This window comes from Falco naumanni, chromosome 8 (genome assembly GCF_017639655.2).
Source record: "Falco naumanni isolate bFalNau1 chromosome 8, bFalNau1.pat, whole genome shotgun sequence".
NCBI classification, from domain to species: domain Eukaryota; kingdom Metazoa; phylum Chordata; class Aves; order Falconiformes; family Falconidae; genus Falco; species Falco naumanni.
This window is the reverse complement of record NC_054061.1, coordinates 47,190,211-47,210,970: the sequence shown is the minus strand read 5'-3', so window position 1 is coordinate 47,210,970 and position 20,760 is coordinate 47,190,211. Positions and strand designations below refer to the sequence as shown.

At 41.7% G+C, this 20,760-nt stretch overlaps 1 protein-coding gene across 17 annotated transcripts; it reads right to left on the bottom strand.

Annotated features, from left to right (window-relative positions):
* Positions 1–1,125: 1,125 nt before the first annotated feature.
* HNRNPA3 (heterogeneous nuclear ribonucleoprotein A3) lies at positions 1,126–19,394 on the bottom strand. 17 transcript variants are annotated; one of them, XR_005829461.1, is made up of 14 exons: positions 19,267–19,394; positions 15,311–15,421; positions 14,824–14,847; positions 10,761–10,883; positions 10,523–10,669; positions 10,238–10,448; positions 9,912–10,001; positions 9,743–9,850; positions 9,551–9,661; positions 8,232–8,378; positions 7,263–7,388; positions 7,106–7,177; positions 4,559–5,832; positions 1,126–4,034 (listed from the first exon to the last, which is right to left on the bottom strand). XR_005829461.1 is itself a non-coding variant. In XM_040604835.1 (13 exons), the coding sequence occupies exons 2-12, from the start codon at positions 15,374–15,376 to the stop codon at positions 7,125–7,127; spliced, it is 1,206 nt and encodes a 401-aa protein (XP_040460769.1). In that variant the 5' UTR covers positions 15,377–15,421; positions 19,267–19,394; the 3' UTR covers positions 1,126–4,034; positions 7,106–7,124. The 17 variants fall into 17 exon arrangements, 13 of the variants coding, with proteins under 13 accessions (XP_040460769.1, XP_040460767.1, XP_040460779.1 ...); XR_005829462.1 differs by lacking the exon at positions 4,559–5,832 and having other exon boundaries at positions 1,126–3,759; positions 3,960–4,034; XR_005829463.1 differs by lacking the exon at positions 4,559–5,832 and having other exon boundaries at positions 1,126–1,761; positions 3,960–4,034.
* Positions 19,395–20,760: the final 1,366 nt, after the last annotated feature.

Genomic DNA, 20,760 nt, shown 5'->3' with positions numbered 1-20,760 from the left:
AGCAGTGTTTATCTGGTTGCAGAGGACATGGGGAAACGTAAACCCAGGTGACCCAACTTGCACTTGGAGGCTGCTTACCTTGTTTATACTGACCTGCCTGTTAACAGCACATCAGTCCGTCCTGCTGCGCAGTCCCTGACGCACTCCAAATGCAAGAACACACCTCTTTTGGGAGCAAATGGTCAATACTGGTGGTTGACAACCTAGGGGCTGGATTTGATGGATGAAGGAGATCTGTTTGCTCCGGATAGGGCAGGCAAGCACCAGCTAAAGTAAATCAAAGATACTGCAGCAGCGAGGGATATTTTTCTTTGCTGCCGTTGTTCAAATGTGCCTCTCTGGACTTTGCCACCAGCACCGCCCAAGAAGGAAAATGCCCCTGAACAATCACCCAGCTGGGTGAACACGAGGGGAATGTGGGTCACCGCAGTCATTTAAGGTAAGAGGATCTAACCCCTATTTAGGGATGGCAATTCTAGAGCATAGGCATTACGGAGGAAGCGTGCCAGCCTATGGCCTTGGACAGGCAACACTAGTACACAGTAGCTCTTAATACACAGGTAAGTCAGATGGCAAAGCAGAGAGCCTGAAGAGCAAGAGCTCCTAGTTCCCCCTTCCCCCCCCCCCCCCCCCCCCCATTAACTAGGTATCAAACATCCGACAATGTTCCCTCTAGCTGTAATATAAATACTTGAATTACAAATTGGCTATGAAACAGAGACTTGAGTGAAGCCCTGCCCTCCACTTTAATTCGGTCTTTATTTTAGCACTAATGCAAAAACTGAAGGCAAACGGCATCCTTGCAGCCTTTGCAAGGGCTGCTGCATTTGTACTACCCATGTGTCTAAAACCCAATACAGGGATACTTACTCCATTACCAAGAAGAAAAAAGCGACAACAAAAACCTGAATTAATGCAAAAGCCTTGTTTGAATTCCACCAGGCAAAGAATCAGTCTGAAAGAACTCGCAGTATGACAACTTGCACTGAGTTTAAACGAATTTTTTTCATATCATGAAGAGAGCGAATGCTGTACTCACATCAACCACCAACAGCATTAAGGAAAAAATAAATAAATTACTCCACATTAGATTATTTTGGTATGTGAAAACATCAGATCACAAACTATAGCTTTCATTTTATTATTACGGAGGTACAGAGTATGTTCCCAGACCTGAGAGTGACTAGTGACATTGCCAAGTCTAATGCATCACAATGCTGACCTCATACACCAACAAGTCTCCATGTGGAGACCATTTATTTCTTGATCAAAACATTCAGTGTTAAAACTATTAAAAGTGAAGCTGAGGAGCAGGGCTGAACCAAGGTTTTCTGGCTTGCAGTCCCAACTTGGAAAGATGATCCTGTAACTCAGCGTGTTGCAGTAATTTAAGACCACTTTGTGTTCAACAGCACACAGCACTAAAAAAAGGTGATGGCAACGCATTTTAGATTGTAAGTCACTTGACAATATACACTTTATTCTGATACAAAATTAAAATATTTTAACAAATTTCAATCCATTATGGACTATACTGAAATTTTTAATTTCCATGCTATTTTTAAACTTGTTTAACCACAAGTTCTAAGATTTCAGCACACTGGCACCATTGCTCTTGAAGTCTTTGCCAGTTATTACAACATATTATTCTGTTTCCAATCTTGCGATATTATCTTCTATATGAAGGCCATTTTTTCTTCTACGGAGATACTCGCATTACTTTAGTTCAGGAAAAAGCTAATCTTAGATAGAGATGTCAACCTGTAGCACCCACAGCAGAAAAAGAATCGCCCATCAGATATCTGAATTTTAGTGACACTCAAGTTCTTTCACGCTCCACACAATTTAAGGTACACACACTTGTCAGAGACCACAAACCAATATGTAAGTGAATATTCCACTGCAGTGTAGACAGTATATGAAAACACGTTAATGTCTTAAACACAGGAACCAAAGACAGCAAGTCAGTACATCACACAATCAATGCTTGAAAGACTAGAAGCATTCCCCTTCCCACCTTACAACATTTAAAGGATATAAAAATTAAGACGCTGCATTTTAATTTCCATGTCCTAATAATAACAAAACACTTATCACATCTGCACCAACCTGGGCCCCTTTTGGGGAAACATGTTTTTACTAACTGGAAGTACCATTTGCTTTTAAGATTAACACACGGGTTTAGGTATCAAATAAACTTCTGTAGAACTGCAGCTTGGGGACCAATGCTTCGTTAACTACATCTTTACTTCTCCATCTCTAGCCGCTATTTTCAATAGCGGCCGCTACCGGAAAACCTAGCTGTCACACGGTATTCTTAACTCTTGGAAGTGCCTCTTGGGCAAGGACACACTGGACCAAGTACTCCTTAAGGACGTGTTTATCTTTGTCAAGGTTTATTTCTGAACAAATTGGGGTGTAAGTAACTGAAATTAAGCAAGTTATTCTAAAGTGTTACAGACCAATAATAGATATTCACTGAGCAGGGAACAGGTCTGCAGCACTGGAGAATCCCCTCGTGGAAGAAAGGTAGAGCTTTGCTCCGTACACAGGCCTAGTAACGGGACGCAAACCGGTTTTTGTTGAACTGACTTTTCTTAAAATATTTTTCAAAATTTTACTGTTAAAAACTTGTAACCTCCCCCCCCACCCTCCCAGTACAAAAAGCATTTGCCCTCAACTGAATAAGCATGAGGGGCACGAATGCTTTTCCCCATTACCTGTTGCTACGTAAGATGCCCATGGGAGTTCACAAGGCAACTCTGCCTAGCAGAGGAAAAGCAAAGGTTTTCCACTTCCAGGCGTAAGAAAGCAAAGCTCCTCACCTCAGCCACAAGCTGTCTGGATACTACGCTGAGGAGAGACTGTGACCTCATTGCAGCAGTTTCAAATTTTGGCTCAACCCTGTCTAAGCAAAAACACTTAACAACTTGTCAACAATGAAAATCTCAACATTACTGCAGTAAATTACTTCCAAGTTAACTTTTAGTTGTACATTACAGGGTCAAGAATTTGCTTTCTGGATGTTTACAGACAGCAGGTAAAAAGTTTAAATATTGAATCAGTCTGTGAACATGCCTAAGCCCCAGGTTAAACTGAAAGGCACAGGTTCCGTTTGACTTTTGTTTTCTGAGCAACTGAAGCATAACCAACACTAAAATAGAGACTGACTGCACAAAAATAATGCAGACTCAAAAACGTATTGGTAAGTTCAAATAGGTACTACACTACCATATAGGAGTTAAAAATATCCTAGACCTGTAATAATCAATGATGCAGAAAAGGGAATAGGTGTTCCAAGAGTTAAGAACCAACATGCATAAAACCAGATCCCCTGAACAGTTCTTTTATCGCCATTCATCTGTAAAAATAGTCGTGCTTTCAGCTGGGCTTTCAGCTGGGTATCGTGTGACAGCATCAGCCTCCACTGAACCACCCTGCCTGAAAGCACCAAAACCTGAAAGGGAGCCCTGTGATTTGTACAGGGAAATACCAACCCCCCCCCCCGGTAAGCCAAGATTCCCTCCCTAGGAGGGAAATCACTCTCTACCCAACGCAAAGCGCCCGTACAAGATCACACGCTGCTGAGAATTGCGACGAACCACTCCAGCGTCCGTGCCTTTCTGGGCTTCTTTAAGGCTTCTCTTTCTATTACAAGGTAACGACCGATTTCTCAAAACCCCCACAGTAACTAGAGCATGTATTTCAAAAACATTTAGCATCTCTGTCTTGTTGGTGTCAGACGCAGCGATTTTGTACCTGCCAGGAACAGAAGACTCTTGAATAGCAATTACGCCAGCAAGCACCCTTCATCCACAGCAGGAAACACGGGACGACATACGCTGCAATACTCGCTCCTTTATACTTAAGGCTTTCCTTGATACTAAAAGGCTGGCAAAGGAAAGCCTGGAAGGGAATAAGGGTTAAACAAGTGTTTTACTATACACTACAAATCTTACCCAGTCAGAAACCTTCAACTGAAGAGGATGTGCAAGACATTCCCCATTTTGTCAAGCAGCAGCTTCTCATTCAACCTGAAAATTAAAGAAATTACTCTTACCTTGTTCAAAAACCTCCCACTACTCTTTATAATTCATGAAAAATTTTAAAGGCAAACCTTACCTATGCTCATTGCCCTTCCTTTCAGGTCTAAATGCTAGACCTATTTTGAGTCAACTCAAGTAGCTATCACTCAAGGAGGTTCCAAAAGGTGAAGAACTCTTGCTAGACTTTCTTCGATATTTCAGCTGTGATAAGCAGATTTAACTAGCCTTTGGAAAGCTGCTCACTATCAGCACAGTATCTTATGCCTTCACTTTTCTGGAAGTTGAAGCTGTTGCTCCTGCTGCCTTGTCATCCTTTCTTTAATTATGCTGACTTCTCCATACTCAATAGGCTGCTGAAGTCCTGTCTTATGAGTCTCCTTAGCAAAGTATGGATCAAAGAAGTACATCCTAGATTCTTTAAAGCTGGTTAATCACTGTCCTCACAGCTTACACTTTTCCACATCACAAACAACAGCTAAGCTACCCCACCCACCTACAAAGCGGTCACTTACATCCATCTCTTAAAAGGTTGCATACAGATCTTGTTCATAAAGTTTATTACGACACTATTTTTCAAAGTTAACATTGTTGTCACAGTACAGCTACAAGAGGCCCTGTTAAAAAGAACACTGTCAATACATTCTAAAAAAATTTAGAAATACCAGATCAATTGTCAGAAGGGACATCAAACCCATCCTCCAGTTGTCCCTGCAACCAGATGCAGGCCCCGGGTACAAGTCTACACATCTTCTAAGCGTAGTAATGTACAAAGCAAGTCGGTAGTTAGGTGGCTCACTCCCTAGTGAGTTGTGGTTTAGTTTCCAATGTTTTCAAACTCCAAATGGGTTGTTTAAAAAACGCCTTTATTGAAATACAGCCTCCCCCCGCACCCCACGCCCAAATTAGTATGTACAACAACAGAAGCGTTCACTAAATCACCAATTCTTGCTTGAACTTTAGAGATATTTTAAAACTCCACAGAAAAGAATGAGCAGACTTTGAAATCCAGTTTGGAGGCTACCATCTTGACACCGGTTCCTTGTTTTAGTGTACTGCAGTCTGAATACACTCCGATAACAGCATTTAAATAACATAGTTTAATTTTTTTTTTCAAACAACACACTCATTTTTCTACTACTTCTTAAAATTGTAATTCATTATTAATATGACTGATTATGCCTTGAGCCATTTCATACATCTTTGCAGATTCATTCCTACACTGGAATTGCATTTACCTTATACTGCACATTGACCCACAAGTGAAACAGGTGTAATTCCAATAGCACATTGTCAAGTGTCTGAGTATTTTTCTTCTATTTGACTGGGTCCCTACTCTTCCGAGTCTGAATTGACAGAAAGCACTGTTCTGGCAATAGTTGAGTGAACGCACATCAGAGGAGAAAAGGGACAGACTGTAGCGCCTTAAATTTGGAGGTCAGAAGTGGCAACGAAGTACAATTTCTAGCCGTATGTGCTGATAAGATTTGCTACTCCAGTGCATCAAATCCAATCGTAACACGCTATCATTCTGCCTGCGGACACTCAAGACCATACCATTCTAACATTGTGGGAAGTGTATCTAGTCAGTAAAATACAACTAGGTTGTGTTTTGTGTTATCTTCGAGCTCTTAGCTGAGCACAGACATTCACAAGGGAAAAAGCTTGAAAGCTATACTACTCAGAGCCCATCGTGAATGGGCTTTTGGAACGCATTACCTGGGACTGTCAGTGATTACACCTGTGCTACCCTTGGCTCCCAGTCAGAAGAATGTGTCCAGAAAATTGCCTAGGGTGCATGCAAGAAAGTATATAGCCATTAAGTTATTGAGGAACATACCTATTACTCTCGCTATGACGCCTCATTTAATTGAAACAGCGCAGTCTGGTGTGAGGGAGAGGGAAACGGGGACAAAGGAAGGGGATGAAAATTCCAAGCCACCCTCCCCAAAGTATAGTTTTATTGAAACAGAATCATTGTATATCCCAAGGAAACAGGCACTTGATTCCCCCCACCTTAACTTCTCGGGAATTACAATAAATATAAATGTAAAAAGCAAGTTTCTTTTCTCTTCACCCAAGACTTAAGCAACTGCAGTTATCCCTTATACATCTCAAATGAGACGGGAGACAGCTTTAATGTGTCTAAAGTTGGTCTTGTTAAAATATTTATCATGCCTTATTTTCTTGAAGCGCTAATACTAATACAGAACTACAAATTAAAAAAATATGCACAAACCAAAAAGTATTTTGAAATTTTCATTAAGATAAAGCTTAGTTCTATAATTCACAAACACTAATTTGAGTAACTTAATCCTAGTTATACATCTGAACAAACTATAATGTAACATACAGATGTTTTCCCTCTGTATGCCTATGTAACTCATGTCAATGACAGTTACATATATACACTGAGACTAGACCCCTTAAGACTGGAAATCAATAGGTGTTTCTATTGTTAACTTTAAATTAATACAAAATAGTAATTGAGAAATGCATTAATCCTCTCTATTAACTAACAAGGAAACACCCTAAACTACATTTTATTTCTGTTATAGAGTTCTCTGTACTAAATGTGGAAAAACTGAACTACACAAATATTGAAAAGTTAAAAATTCCTTATTTGTTTATTCCTGGTACCACTACCACAATTTACAGGGCAATATACCTGATGTAATGGGAAAATAAAAAGAAAAAAGAAAGACAAAGCTACAACAGATAAAGACCTCAGGAATGTACATCTAATCGACACTACATTGCATTAATCAATAGCTGCACTTTTTGCAAACTGTGGCTATGACAGTCCTGAACAAGAAGGGTTTCCTGTTTAAGCTGCAGTAACTTTTCTGACTATGGATCATCGTTCCTTCTGTGGCAGATTTTACAGTTCCTCTAATGCATTTGGGACGACTGTCTCAAAGTAACCTGCAGCTTTCCTGACAACTCCTCGCTCTCTCTCCTGCTAAGAACTGTAGCCTGTTGAATACAGGATAAGAAAATTATTACTCTCAGTGAACAGTTGTACATTATTAATCATCATTATAAATATGCATTACACCTACCCTTTTTCTGGTAGCATTTTTAGAATCTTCTACCACCATAGCCCCCACTTCCACTTCCAGATCCATAACCACCTACAAAAGACAGGGTATATTATTGACATACAAGAATAACAACAAACTAACTCCAAAAACAGCTGCTATACGAAGCAGTATTTACCACCATAGGGACTGCCTGAACTTCTGCCACCAAAGCTGCCACCACCTTTCATGGGACCATAGTTAGACTGCTGTTGTCCACTGTAATTGCCAAAATCATTGTAGTTTCCACTTCCACCATAATTACCTGAAATGAAAATTCGTAAAGTCACTTTTGTTCAACACATAGGATATGAAGCATGCCAAACTATGACATCCAACATAAGTGTAAATTTTAATAATTTAAAAGCAGAATTGCAAGCATTTTGCATGCTACCTCTACTCACAATGCACAAATAACAGAAGATTCTTAGCATTTTGAAGGTTAGAAACAGGCATTTCACTGAAGATTAAAAACATTACACCGTATCAGAAAATTTATAGATTTGAATAGGCCAATAAATTAACAAAACAGACCAAATTTAAGGCCTCCAAACTCAGAAAAAAGTGTTTGTTTCACCATCATTCTTCCACTGCCCAACACTCTGCATATGTGACAGTAACATGAACCACGAACAGTTTATTTGCTCTGAAAGGCAATAGAACTAACAGGCATGCTGCATACACACAGGAGAGGGTATCACGAAGTATGCAGCAGATTTTGCACCATAACTCCCCAAACTTGGGGCAAATGGTGAAAAAACTTACATAAGCTTAGATTTATAGTCTTCATAAAGGAGTATGTGATCTACATGACGTGAACTGGTATCTGACAGCAACAGCATACTTCGAATGGTCAAAAAACCTTCAGAATTCTATTCTACCTCCACACACAGATTTATAGCTGCTGCTTTTTGACAATTCCAGGCAAAAAAAAATAATGTATAGTATATCAAAGTTAGTTCAGATGGAAAAGAACTTTCCTTATGTAACACAGCATTCTACATTAAGACTTAAGTGCACAACCCATTTTATGAAGCCTCATACTTTAGGCATTGTACAACTCAAGACTTGGCTAAGTATAGATGTTTAATTAAAGCTGGCATCTTACCACCACCGAAATTTCCTCCTTCATTGTAGCCATCATATCCTCCTCCTCCACCTCCATATCCACCACCTGGGTTTCCATACCCTGGTCCCCCACCACCACCATAACCTCCTCTGCTGCCATAGCCAGGACCACCTCCATAGTTGCCACCTTTGAAAAAAAGAAGAGTCAAACTGAACACACCAAAGCTAAATACTGGTAAAGAAAAGTCCATTAAAATAAAATTAAAAAAAAAAGGCAAAACTAACACCTCCCCCCCCCCAACACCACCAAAAACCCACAATAAAACTCTCTCACAGTGTTTTCCTCTGTATTATATTCATTTGCACTTGCATCACTTAAATTAATGGGGGTTTTTTTGTTTGGATTAAATACTTTATGTATAACATTGAAGCACAATATTTAAGAATATTAAGAATATTTAAGAATATTCTGGCTCACAGGAAATACATAGACATGCTGCTACCACCACCATCCATTACATGTAATTGCTGTCTCTTTACACAAATGGCTTTGTCAGTACCGTGTTATCAACCTCTTTATTCCTCTGAACTTCAGTGACTGAAGCAAGCAAAGCCCTCAAAAAAATTCTGGTTTACAATTTTTATCTAGACAGCTTTATTTACATGTGTGTCAAAGCTGCTGGACATTCTTTTCTTCTGAGCACGTAAAGCATATCTGGAAGACTTAGTATTCCAAATGCTGATCTGATCTCCAGCATTTTGATGGGAGTACTTCCACACTGGGAAATAGCTCCGAAGATCTCAACATCACTACATGTACCTGCTTATATATATGCATAATACCCACAAGTCACTACATGCTACTTCCCTCGCATCATGTGCCTGCCCCACCCTGCCCTGCCCCTGAAATGCTACTTCCACAGCCATTTAGTAATTCCCATAGCTCTCTTCAGATGCATTTTGGATACTCATCCAAAACTTCATCGTGATAAAGATACTGCTGAGCCATGAAAACCTCAAGAGTTGATTGAAAAGATTTCTGGTATGTTAGTTGGTCACTGCTTTATTCAGTTTCAGTCATCTGAACTGACACCAGAATCTTCATTCAGTTCTCAATAATCATAAACAGCTGCTGCATGACCTCACAATATGAGGTTATTTAAAGGGTAAATACAGAGTATTTTTTTCCACCCATTATTTTGTGGGGAAAGCAGAAAACTTTAGCTCTTCACAGCTCTACAATATTATCACCAAAATCGACTCCATTTCTAAAGTGAAGGCAAGACTTACAGCTGGTTATAACACTGGGAAAGGAAAAAAAACCAAACCAAACCAAACAACAGTGAACAATACACTTACCATCACCAAATCCATTGTATCCGTCACCACCCCCAAAGCTTCCTCTGCTCCCACCACCGCCACCACCACCCCCATAGCCTCCTGGAACACAAAACAGATGAGAATGTTTTCCTGAAGATTAAGAGTTTAAGCCAACCGGCACAGGAAGTAGAAAAACAGAAATCACATTCTATAAACATTCCTGTCATTTACCTCTTCCACCAAAGTTTCCTCCTCGGCCGAAGTTTCCTCCACCACCTCCAAAGTTTCCACGACCCATGAAGTTGCCTGAGCCACCCCCACGACCTACAAAATATTTTACTTAAATTACATTAATTGAAAATCAGTTACATAAAATTACCATGCACAACTCCAAACTCACCTCTCTGAGAGCTAGCAGTCTGCATTTCTTGTTTCGAGAGTGCTTTTTTCACTTCACAGTTATGTCCATTTATAGTATGGTATTTCTGAACTAGAGAAAAAATTGTGAAATAGGAAAGACAAATCATTGAAAGCAATATGCTGTAAAACTCTCACAGAAAGCTACTGTAAGGCATGACCACACTTTTAAAAGGAACATTAAATCTACTCCATCTCTTGCAACAGTAAAGCAGTTGATTATGCCAACAGCTTAGATTCCACACTGCTGTTCTGCAATCTGCCATTACTCTTTTATCCCGTAAGTCATTTCTCACTGGAGTTACATACCAACAATTTTATCAACTGTATCGTGATCATCAAAAGTTACAAAAGCGAAGCCTCTCTTCTTTCCACTTTGCCTGTCTTCCATGACTTCTATGGTTTCAATCTTGCCATATTTTTCAAAGTACTCCCTTAAATTATATTCTTCTGTATCTTCTTTAATTCCACCAACAAATATTTTCTTTACTGTCAGATGTGCCCCAGGCTTTACAGAATCCTGCAACGCCAAAAATGACATTCAGTGTTTAAAATTATTAGGTAAAGATTAGGAAATAATGTTAACTAACTTACCTCCCTCGAAACTGCTCTCTTTGGTTCAACCACGCGTCCATCAACCTTATGTGGTCGAGCACTCATGGCAGCATCCACCTCCTCCACACAAGAGTAAGTCACAAAGCCGAAGCCTCTGGAACGCTTTGTTTGTGGGTCTCTCATCACCTGCAAAAACATAGGGGGTACTCTACATTTCTGTACTAGGTCAAGTACCTATATCCTTTCAAAAAGCACAAACTAGTATTTGACACTTTACCACACAGTCCGTGAGTGTGCCCCATTTCTCAAAGTGCTCTCTCAAGCTATCATCTGTTGTTTCAAAGCTCAGACCTCCAATGAACAGCTTCCTCAACTGCTCTGGCTCCTTTGGCTCATGGCCCTACAAAATCAAAAATAAAAAATATATTTTGAATACAAACCACAGAGCTAAAATTTCACAGATTTACTAAATATTATCTGTGTACATTATGACTACAAGTAGGTGGAATACATTTACATAAAAACAATGACTTCTAATGGGTTTAGACAGCAGCATAGTAAACATTTAATGAGGTGTGATTTTAATTAAAACACTAACTAACTAACAACTTCAGATTGCTCAAATGCAAACAGTAAAGAGATTTCAATGTAGTAAATAATTTGGTTGTTCCCCATTCCCCAGAAGTGCATTCATTCTATGCCTATCTTACGTTCGAGTTGCCTATTGCTCTGCAGGGATTAGGAATGAAGCACTGCTAGAAAAAGGGAAGTTCTAATAGTTTATGAAGCATAATCATAAGAAACTATGAAAAATTTAAGAACACAAGGAAAAAAGGTTATTCTGCAAATTGAGTGTCTAGTCTTTGGGGATATCCATTTTGAAAGGTTATTTTAATGCATTTTGAAAAAATTTATCAGTTTTTAATTTCTTAAAATTGCAAACTCTGTAGTCAGGATAATTTTGTAGGTTGACTGCATGTAAGCAAGAAAGCAGAAGTACATACATGTTTTCAGTGTTACGGGGAGTATCTCTCAAACGTGCATCAACATGGACTTACAAAAAAAGTGCCTTGTATGACAACTAATCAATAACCAGTAGTGGGTACAACTACTGGAATAATGCTGGTACCTTAACAAGCATTGTAAAACAAATGGGTTTAATTGAAGCTCTTCCCAATATCAGCTATATATAACCAGAACCATTTTAAAATAATATGTTAATTTTCAGAGTCCAGTTTTCTATAGCACAATTGAAGTGGGCTTACAAGCGCATTAGTGCTTCTGATCTTTCGGTGTTGCAGGATTTATTTTTTTTAGTTAGGCAGGGAATACCTCTACATTTGACAGGAGTTTTATGAAAAATTATTTTACAATTTTCTCCCATCCCCGAGACAGAGAAATCTTATAAAAAGCAACCAGATTAAAATCTTTTTTAGCAAGCTGGTACTTTTGTGCATGTAAAACACTTCACAACAAGATGCTGGCCAGCTATGCTGCATACAACTTCAATTCTGCAGCATGAATGCTAAAAAGGCTTCACTGTTTCTGCTGCAGTGGGTTAGCCTAGATTAGGTGCAGCATTAGCCTGTGAGCTGAACTACATCTAACCAGCCACAGACTTCTGCACATAGAAGTCTTGCTTCAAACCTGAAGATTAAGTACTTTAACATCTGCCGCAGTTTAAATCGGGGGTGTGTGTGTGCATGCGCTAGAGCTGGTAAGAAGAGCATACAGCCCTTTGAGTGCAACACAACCACCCTAAAGAGCAATGAATACTGTGAAGCAATACATGACAAAAGAAAATTTGTTATATACTGCTTTAGGAAACCATCGGTTTAGAATGTTCAGGCTGTACTACAAGAAACAACACCCAAGATTGTGAAAAGCTGGCTGGGAAGTAAATCCCTGCATTTACACCTGCTAAACTTAGCAAGAAAGAGCCCTTGCATTCTCAGCAAGAACTTCCAATTTAAAGCACTAACTTTGTTACTACAGGAACATTATCTAAATAACTGACAGTCAGTGGTCCTGTGACTACAAAGTTTGCTTTCTACTGTCTTCCAAGTGGTCTGGCCTACAGAAGTATTAATAAAAAATAAATCTCCATTCTAACTATATGTAAACTTAAGATCTTATAGGGCAACACGCCTACTGTATGCAGAAACTGCTTTAGGTTGAACAAAGTAGTTTTCTGTTGCTAATCAGGTTTTTAAGGTTTTTTTAATCTACTAACACTACTTAATTTTTAGCTGGGTTGCATTAAAGCTGGGAACATTAAGCATTTCAAACTGCCCTATGCATGTTAAAGGAAATCTATTATGTGAAACTGTATAGTTTAGACTCCTCAAAACCAAAAAACTTAGGTAAGGAAAAACTGCACAGACCTCTTACGGTTCTCTGACACCCCTCAGGGCTACAGTATTTTCAGTTAGCAAATCAGACTGCTTTTACCTTAAAAGAATGACCACAGAATTCTTCAGGTCACTCCTGAAAGGAAAAGTGATGTCCTTTTCTGCTTATTTTTATTATGCACAACTGAACGGCCATTATCATAGGGGAGGAAAAACACTTGCTGTTACAGCTTCTCCCTTACTGGAGACAAATTATCCTCAGGACACACCTACGTTAGAGGAACTTTCCACAGAAATAAAAGGCAACATTTTCTTAGGGAATTAGTTGGGGGTTTTTCAGGCATTTTGCTGTCACTAGGGATAAGCACCTCCAGGGTTTTCACAGTACTGTCCTTATCACACAAGACGTTTTTTCTCAGTCCTGCTGCTGCAAGTTAGTTGTAACGGCAGCCTCTCCTGGGCAGCAAACCTTGCACAATGCATCTCTCCCTTCCTCCCTAGCGCAACTACCACAACTGCGTCATGAACAGCAGGTTCCCTCCTACTCAGCCCACACTGCAGACCATCACACCATTCTGCAGTGCTCCTTCGTTCGCAGGGCAGGGGGCGGAATAAGTAGCAGTAAGAATGCCCAGCTTGCCTGCAGCCAGCAAGAAGCTTCACTTCCCCCCCCCCCCCCCCCCCCAAGCTGTTTAAGTGGCTTCCCAAAACATAGGAACAGGCTCTGAGGAGGCAGGGAACTTTCTCTCCAGCCTTGACTAGCGACTTCCTCCCTCAAGCCAGAGCTCTGCGCAGCACCGACCGCCTCCATTTTGTGAGCGATCTCCTCTCCTCCGCCCTCAATATGGAGCCGGAGGGCGGGGCCACGGGGGAGCGGGAAGGCGCGCGCAGCCGCCGGCCCGGAGGCCAAGTCCCAGCGCCGCAGTGGCGCCATGGGAGTGTCCCTGTCCCGCCGCCCCCGCGGCGCAGCGCGGGGGGGTGGGTGGCCCCGGAGGAGGGCAGGGAGAGGCCGGCACCGCCGGGGAGCCTTTCTCGCCATCAAAATCTAACGACTGGTTCCTCCTTACTACCTAAACCCACTCCTCCCTCCTAACAGAGGAAGAAAAAATGGCAACTAGCACCCCCCGGGGCTCCTGTAAAAATTCTCATCTTCGCAGAAATCCCAAGACCTTCTGACAGCGCTGCCGCAGGTACACATTGCCTTTATTCCGAGTTAGCTATCAACTTCCTTTCACATGGCAGGGCTTTTGATTTCTCTCTAAAGGCAGTTTTCAGGCAAGCGTCCACACAGCGCCTGGCACCACACCTACGCTTGTCTGCGGCTACACCTGTACAGATGAGGCTGCTCTGTCCCCCAGGCAGTCCAATCCTACACAGCCTTCCGAAATGGGAAGGCTTACAGAAACTGGGGCCCCTCATCAGCTTTCTCTGTGAAATATTTTCTCTAGAAACCTAGTATCTTTTAAGTACATTCCATAGCAAGCTAGCATTGTAAACTAAAAAGAGCTTATTTAGTAGGCAGCTGAGTGACCCCCACCCCCCACCCGTTTAACAGTCTATCCAAAGTCCAAAGCAATGAGACAGTTGCAACATTCCTTCCAGAGGGACTTTGCTTCAATACAAAATAACTACAGGCTACCAGATACATGCAACTCGGGCAAGGTTTGTTCTTAATTCAAGCGTTTGGGCCCTCCCACATCCAGTAGCGTGTCACTCCCGAAAAAGTTGGTTTGATCTAGCTAAAATATTCAGGCACCCTGGAAAAGTAACGTTAGACAGCAAACAAATAAAAACAAATCAATCAGAAAATGTCTCAGTTATAACCTATATAAGCATATTTAATAGCCTTGTTGCTGATCTTAACTTGAGTTTATTTTCTGAAGGGTATCAAGCCTTTTTCCCCCCCCCTCCCATTTCCACACCCTGCCCCAAAGTAACTAGCTCCCATCCTCCCAAGAACAGCCCCAACATCTTCTCTATACTACGCACCTTATTCAGTCTACGGTATTTCTGCTAGAAGCAAAAGAAAACAGTTATTTTTACTTAGTACAGCCTCACTTTCATTTGCAGTGACTATTAGGCAACCATTTTTTATTAAAAAAAAAAAGAACCTGTCTTCATTCCCACTAAAAACAGGACTTTGAAGATAGGAAGGAATCAAGTTCCTGCTGATACTCTGAAGATGCACAAATTTCTTAATAATTACACCTTGCTTTAATCACAAACATACATTTAATCAGTCTTGTTAAAACAGAAAACTAGAAAAGCAAAATTTCCCCACTATGTTAAACACCCCACCCCTTAAAATTCTAAGTAATACACTGTAATTTAAAGTTACTCTGCTAATACGGGGATGAAGAAGGTAGAAAAAAAAGCTATGAATTAATATGTAAGATAGAAATGGTTAGGTCTGGGTTTTTCTTCTTCTTTTCCCCTTAAAGCTACTTTTTTAGATAAAAAACCACAATCCTCTCACCTGTGAAGATCGTCTTCCCTTCCTCTTGTAGTCTTCCACATCTCTCTCTTCCTTAATAGCAGCCATTTTGGAAGGATACTCTAACTCAGCCTTTCTTTAAATCTAGGAAACCTAGAAAACAGGTTGGATAAGTCAGTACTTACCCCAATTCCAGTGAAGCGGGGCCTTCTCCGGCTGCAGTGAACGGGTGTGGCTTTATAGAAGGAAATGGGAGAGGGTTGAAAGTAGAAAACCCCCAGTATTTAAAAGGGTAGAGTAAAAGTCCTCGATCTGTTTTGCTCACAATTAAGAGCAGCCGCAGAACTTTTGCTATCCCAGTAAAGCTCTTTTTACAACTGTCAGAATAACTAGGTACAAACTAATGTAAAAAATGTAGGAAACAGCCTACTGTTTATTACTGTCTTACATAACTATCATGAACAGCACTGGCACAGGGCAAGCAAATTCCACCTTTGATACCCAAACCTGCTATGTAAATCAAATGCTACTTCTCTGGATTTTAAGCCCCTAATTATTTAACATTTTGCAAATATTCCTTGTTAGAGTTATCTTACGCATAACCTCTTATAATCAGTGATCCAGTAGCCTGGAATTGGAACATCATAGGATGTATTAAATGTTTTCTGTATTGAAAAATACAACTAACACCAGTGCAAGAACCCTTAACTGATTCTATTCTTGCAACATCAGAAATTTTAAGTTGATCCTCAGCAATCTTTAGCACTAGTCATGTGCATTACTTTTGCTTCCAAGTGATGTATTTGATTACTAACCTGTACTATTTTTTACAAACATTTTCCATAAGTATTAAATTATGTATGTATCATTAAAAAAATCAAGTATTTCACAAGATAAGCTTAGTGAATAAATCCGTATCTAAGCACTCAAAAAAACCCCATGTTCCATTTAGCCTTTATTATTTCAAGTTTTCTGAAATCATTAAGTTACTTGCCTTACTGTACTGTATTAGTTATCTTTGGCTACAACTCATCACTATTTTGGATGTTTCTGAGACTTTTATTACAGTAGCCAAAACACAGTACTGTCAACTAAACAACAGGCTTCTGTAAAACTATAGCTGTGCTACATTAAAATAATTGACATTTAACAAGATTAAGTTTGTGGGGTTTTTTGTTTTAGGTTTTATTCCAGGCAGGTCTCTACTAATAACACGTACTGTTATTCAGAGTAGAAATTAATTATTCAATATAATTCCATGTTAAAACCCAGATTCAAATTAAACTATGAAATCAGAGTACCATGATTCAATGCATTAAAAATCTTAAAAGTTTTTATGAAGTTAACATCAAAGTATTTATATTGTCTTAAGTTCCTCTCTACACAATGCTCGTGAAATCCTTTAAATCAACCATCAGTTTGACTTAGGAGGTACTAGGATACCAAGGGTTTTAACTGAGCTGGTCAATTCCATAAGTCATATAGAAGAGGTATGAAACAGAATGTTAACAATTCAAGGCCTTTTAAAAAAGCAGCTGTATGGCAAAATAAAACTTTTGTAATTGTTAAGGAGGAAAGCAATGCACCTATTTGAGTGCTCTTTTTTAAAAAGTGTGCAATCCCTCTCTCATTTTGTCACCTGCTGCTTTCCCCCATAAGGCTCCACGCAGGCCAACATAAAGCTCTCTGGTAGTCTCTACCATTATGGCCTCAGAAGACCACGATGGTCAAGAGAGTTATCTCCTTGCTAATGCACACCCATCAGCTGAAGTGGAACACAGCTCTGCTGTCTGGCCCTATTCCTACCTTGCCTTATAGAAAGCTGTTAAAAAAACAGAAAGCTGTCAATATTAAGCTTCTTTCCGGTACTTAACATCAACAAAATACTCTATTCAACTCTAGATAAGAATATTCAGAACATTTTTACCAGCTGAGTTAAACTAGCATTGAAACAGTTGTATACTGCAACTTAAACTACAGAACTGAAAGTAGTGTCACAACAAATCTGTTGGTTCTAATGAGAAGTCACTGGGAGATGCCTCATTACTCAAAGGAACCTACAATGCCAGCACATCTCTTACAGAGAGACAAATAGAGAGGCAAAATTAACGTTCCCAAGATGGAAATTTACCTGTCCATTCAGAGAATACTATAGACATGTACTGGTCTTTTCTGTAAATAGCTAAAGTTGGACCTAATACAGTATATCGTGCCAAACCTAAGGGTTAAAACAGCAAACCAACAGATTTTCAGCTCTAAGTGTGCTGGCAGTTTATTCCCAACGCCAATAGGAAAGTCTGCTGGGAAAAAAAAACACAAGGTATTAGCTTCATAACTTATGTGACGGGTTTCCAAGCTTTACCGAAGCATGTTCAACTGCTTTGAATTCATCACTGGTCCCAGTTATCAAACTATTCAACAACACTGAAGCAGCTAAAACAATTGCTCACATGCAGAAGTTATTTTTAGCCATTTTGCTAAGGGATCCAATTTCTTCTCTGCTTTTAAGGCAGGAACAGAAACTAGCATGACTTGTTGGTTTCCCTGTTCTCAGTTTTCAGTTTACAATGAAAAGGGTCCAGATTAAAAAGAAAAAACACCCAACAAACCCACACAAAAACTCTGCACCAATTTCACTCACCACACTTGAAATACTTGAGAAAAAAAATATTAGGTTTTGAGAAGAGAGGAAAGAAAAGCAAAGGGGGATATCATGACAGTATTTCTTTTCAGGTAGGGTGTGGATGATTGCCCTAGTCTGCATTCGATCTCCATTCAAGTTGAGGAAAATCTGAACCAAGGTTCTGCAGGACTGCTTCGCCATGTTGCTCACCACGATCATGGCGAGCTGCCACCGAACGTCGTGGCTCTTGTGCATGATTAGTTGGGGGAGTGGAAAAAGGGAAAGAGAACCTCTGCACTATGCCTTCCCCAACTTCCCCAGGCAGCAAGAGTTCGCTACACGTGCTAATTCCCCTCGGGAAGGGGGGGATGGTACAGAGGGGCTGCAACGTATATCTGCATTCCTAAGCGAGAAGCAGCGTACCACACTAAACCACCTTAGTGCTTTAGAAATCTGTGTCCAGGAAAACGAATTGGAAAAGTTATATTCCTAGAACACTACTCCGAGTAGCTTACATGGGGGGGCCGCACAGGGAGGACAGAACAATGACACACGCATGTGTGGGACTCGTTTCTCTCAACTCACCCGAATACACGCCTAAGTGTTTCGGTGTCCCCCAGGACAGCTGAGGAGGGCTCTGCTACACACAGCCCTGTCCCAAGCCGAAGGCCAGGTCTCCCCCGCCCACGCGCAGGAGCGCAACGAAATGGCGGCGGCAGCCGTGTGCCCGCGGGGCCGCACGCCGGAAGCGCAGCCTCGCCCGCAGCCTCCCCCTTCCTGCCAGCGGCCGCCATTGCGGGCTAATGCGCAATGTCGCGGGGAAAGCCAGGCCCGCAGCGCGGCAGAAAAGCTAAAAGGAGGCGGCGGCCGCTCCGGGGCGGCAGCGCGAACTGCGAGGGGCACCGTTAGGCGCAGCCCGCCCTCCCCCTTCCCGCCCGGGGGCTCTGGCGGGGACCTAAGGCAGCTCTAGCCCCGCGGGGGTGGGGAGGCGGCCGCTTCACCTCCCCTGCCACCCTGCCTGGGCTCGGCCTAGCAAGTCCCGCTCCCTCCACGCGACGGGCAGTTACCTCCATTTTGTGACCAGGCTCGCCTCCTTCGGTACCAATATGGAGCCGAGAGGAAGAGGAGGGGGAGGGTGGCGGAGGGATCACGTGGCGGGAAGGCGGGCTGCAGCCGCAGCGCGACAGGGCGGGAGGGGGAGGGGGAGGCCCTTACCGCTTTCTTCTCCGCGCCCGCCACCCCCCGTGAGACCTGGGCCGCGCCAGGCCGGAGCGGCCCCTTCCCCACCGAGAGGGCGGAAAAAGACGGGAGCGAAGGCAGCCGGGGAGGGGAGGCAGGGGTAGGGTAGGGGAAGCGAGAGAAGATAAGATATAACCGTGCCAGCCTTCAGTTAAGCGCCTTCCCGCCCTCCTCGGTCCCACGCCGGCAGCTGGCCTAGCGCACTAACCGCCGCCCGCTGTGGGGGTGGCGGCGCGCAGCCGTGACTGGTGCGCGCGGCCGGGCACCGCCTCTCCGCTCCACGTCAGGCCCCGCCGCCTCCCCCCGCCGCGGCTGCGCGTTCCCGCCTCTTGCCCGCGGCGCGCGCTGGCCGCAGTTGGCGGGCTGGTACGTGTCCGCCTGCGGCCGGGCGGCTGCCGTGTGACAGGGGAGCCACCGGAACGGCCCTGAGGGAGACGTAGTTAGGCGGGTTAAAATACTTTATAGGAAGGAAAAGGAAAGGAGGGACTGTGATGGTTCCAGAGGACTTCTGCAGGAGTATCAGGGCGTGCCTGAGGCGCCCACGACTTTCTGAAAGAAATTACACGTCTCCACGTATTGTTTTTATCCTGGAGATGCTACAGAGAGGCAACTAAAAGGCTTGTTCTCCAGAGACTGTTTAGCATTCACCCTTCGAAAGCGAGGGTAGGTTAGTGTATTTCTGGTTGAATACCGAAACAAATCCAAAATTTTTTTATAAACTTCTCCATGTCTTCTGAAGCAGAAGCATTGCGTGTGTCTTAATGGCGTTTGTCATCATAAACTAGCATAGGGAGTTTAAAAGAAAGGGTCTTCTCTAGGAATTTTGTACAGAATAAAGCATAGTTAAGCCTGTACATAATTTTTTTTTTCCTTATCTGGAAAATGACATCAGGAAAAACAGCATTCTAAAAAACTGTGCTTAAAGTTTCTTCAGCCTTGGTTATCTTTCTGTCAGTACTAGCAGTTACTTCTGTATGATGACCTAACCCAGACAGGAGGTGCTGGCACTTACCCCCTTCAAAAATATGTTACATAAAGGAGTAAACCAATTGATGTGGTTTTACTGAAAGGTTTGTTGGTGGCTCCCCTCCATGTGAAATGCTTGGCTGGGTTATGAATCACCACAAATTCAGGATTAGCTGGTGATTTGATTTCCTTGTATCTTTACCCTGCAGTTCCTACAAAAAAAAAATCTCTTGAGTTTTAGATTAGCATCTTTTATTTATGCAAATGTGTAAAACCCTGTTTGATTAACTAAAGAGAATTTTCCTAATAAGTTGAGAAATTTCCAAAAGGTTTAGAAATATTTTCCTACTATTGTGTACAGAAGTTGAAAGAAGGTTTTAGATTATTCCTATATTTTGAACTCTGTGAGAAGGTAGGTGAGTTCCTAGAAAGTAGAACTCACTGGAAATCTCAGCAGCCTCCAGACATTTTTTGCACTGGCACCAAAACCAACGATTTTCATCTTCCTTTTCCCAACTGACTAAACCACATAATTTAGCTTTTTATTTCAAATAAAATTCTTCACATATGTGTCATTTACGTTGCTTGTTTTCTTGCCCCTGTTACCCACAGGGTGAGACATACAATAGTGCTGGCTAAATATGTCTCTCACTTTCAGAGGTTC